This window comes from Malania oleifera, chromosome 12 (assembly GCF_029873635.1).
Source record: "Malania oleifera isolate guangnan ecotype guangnan chromosome 12, ASM2987363v1, whole genome shotgun sequence".
In the NCBI taxonomy this organism is placed as follows: domain Eukaryota; kingdom Viridiplantae; phylum Streptophyta; class Magnoliopsida; order Santalales; family Ximeniaceae; genus Malania; species Malania oleifera.
In genome coordinates, this window is record NC_080428.1 from 613,568 (window position 1) to 615,477 (window position 1,910).

At 36.5% G+C, this 1,910-nt stretch overlaps 1 protein-coding gene across 1 annotated transcript; it reads right to left on the minus strand.

Moving 5' to 3' along the window:
- Positions 1 to 255: 255 nt before the first annotated feature.
- On the minus strand, positions 256 to 1,306 carry LOC131145015 (uncharacterized). Its single transcript, XM_058094042.1, has 3 exons — positions 1,042 to 1,306; positions 906 to 958; positions 256 to 733 (listed from the first exon to the last, which is right to left on the minus strand). The coding sequence occupies exons 1-3, from the start codon at positions 1,283 to 1,285 to the stop codon at positions 587 to 589; spliced, it is 444 nt and encodes a 147-aa protein (XP_057950025.1). The 5' UTR covers positions 1,286 to 1,306; the 3' UTR covers positions 256 to 586.
- Positions 1,307 to 1,910: the final 604 nt, after the last annotated feature.

Below are 1,910 nucleotides of genomic sequence, written 5' to 3' on the forward strand. Positions count from 1 at the left end.
GTCTTCTCCTTACATTTAATAAGCAGCAACAAAATTAAATATTAGAAGAGATTTATAGTACTTTTAAAATATTAAAAATGATCTCAATATCTATCTAATAAAATTCAGAAACAAAGATAAATAAATTCTTTTATCTGGAAATTGAACCTCATGTCTCACCATTCAAAACGTTAATGTATAAGATACCTGCACATCCTCAGTATAGTTGCATATATACCTCTACTCTATAATAAACAAATATCAACCAAACAGATGGAAAAGGAATCCGATGACATCAATAATAGTTGAGCCACACATAATCAAACATTAGTACTAACATTATACAAATAATATATATATATATATATATATATATATGTATATATTAAAGAGAGAAACACAAAGGGACAGAAGTATACCCCATAAGTACCCAGAACATTCCATCCCAGAAAGTGAAGCTCCCGCCCACGATCATGTTAGATTGGGGCACTGTAGAAAACCACACCTCCTTAACACTGCCACAGTCTACCAAATCCAAACTATCTAGACTGTCTTGGTGGAATTAATAGACATATTTATAACTAAATAATTAAATTTTCAGATCCATTCAATTTCTTCCGGGAGTCCTTGGGTCATGGTGGTTGTTTGCTCCTGCTCCGGGGTAATCTGTGGTTTCCACCTCCATTCTCCTCTCAGCATATCCTCCTTCCACTTCTGCCCACTTTTCTTTACCCCTCAAGTCCACTGCAGTGCCCTGCGAGTTCATGGCACCTCACAGTTAATACGTACTCCGAGTTCAACCTTAATTAACCAGGAAATATAGAAAATGAATAGATGAAAACAGGATGGAATTTCTCTCGGTCATTCCATTTTCATGGTAGACTCAAATCACGATGTGTCCCAGAGAGAGAGAGAGAGAGAGAGACCTGTGCCCATGAATCCTGGACTGATGGATTTTCAATGTTTGAATTGAGGCTTCCTAATAACCAGAGAAAGAGGTAGCTGTTATTTGAGTAAGGAAAACGATTATAAAATTCATTGTTCAGAGTTAGGCAGCCTTACTGGTCGTGGGAACGGCAGCGGAGGAGATCAGAATGAAGGAAAGAGCCATAAACAGAAGAAGAAGTCGAAGTGTGGCCTTGTGCTCCATCTCGGTGAAGCTGGAAGCAGATCTGAAGGGCAGATTGGGAGAGAGCCGAGGATGGTGATAGCGGAAGAAAGTTTGAGGAGGGAATTTATATAGGGCCTTCTTATAAAATATATGGATAAAAAATGAATGAAAATGATGCATAAAGTCAACTTTCATGGTTGTACCGTATATAATTTTTGGGGTGTGTGGTGAGTTCCCAGTTGCCTAACTTTATATCTTCGCTCGTGTAACTTTCACATCATCAGTTATAGTATACAGTCAGACTTTACTGCGTATATAAATGCTTTGATACAAGAAACTTGATACCGTGCCTTTCTTGATACCGCGCCTGTAGGAGGGCAGCCCGCAGCTTTGGATCCCAAATCGGGAGTTGAGCTAGGTGATTGTGATTACGAAAAACTTAAAGATCAAACACAAATACGGAAAGAATTACGAAATACGGGAAGAATTACGGCAAGAACTATGTGATGAATTATGTGAAAGGTTCAATTTCTATATTTTATGTTATTATGCTTCTAAGTAATCTACTTTTTGCTATATAACTCTTTTATTAAATATTTAATAGACAATTGAAGAAGGCAAGCAAAAATAGAAATATATATTTTATGGGTGCATACTTGCAATTTTGATTGTTTAAATAAATGTGTAAAATAAATGCATGAAAAGTATCTATTAACTCTAACTTCATATTTGTTGCGAGATAAAAATTGTGATGACCCGCGACATTGCTCCTTGACTTCTGATGACCTGAAAAGGGTGAAAATAAAGTAGGCTTGAAAGA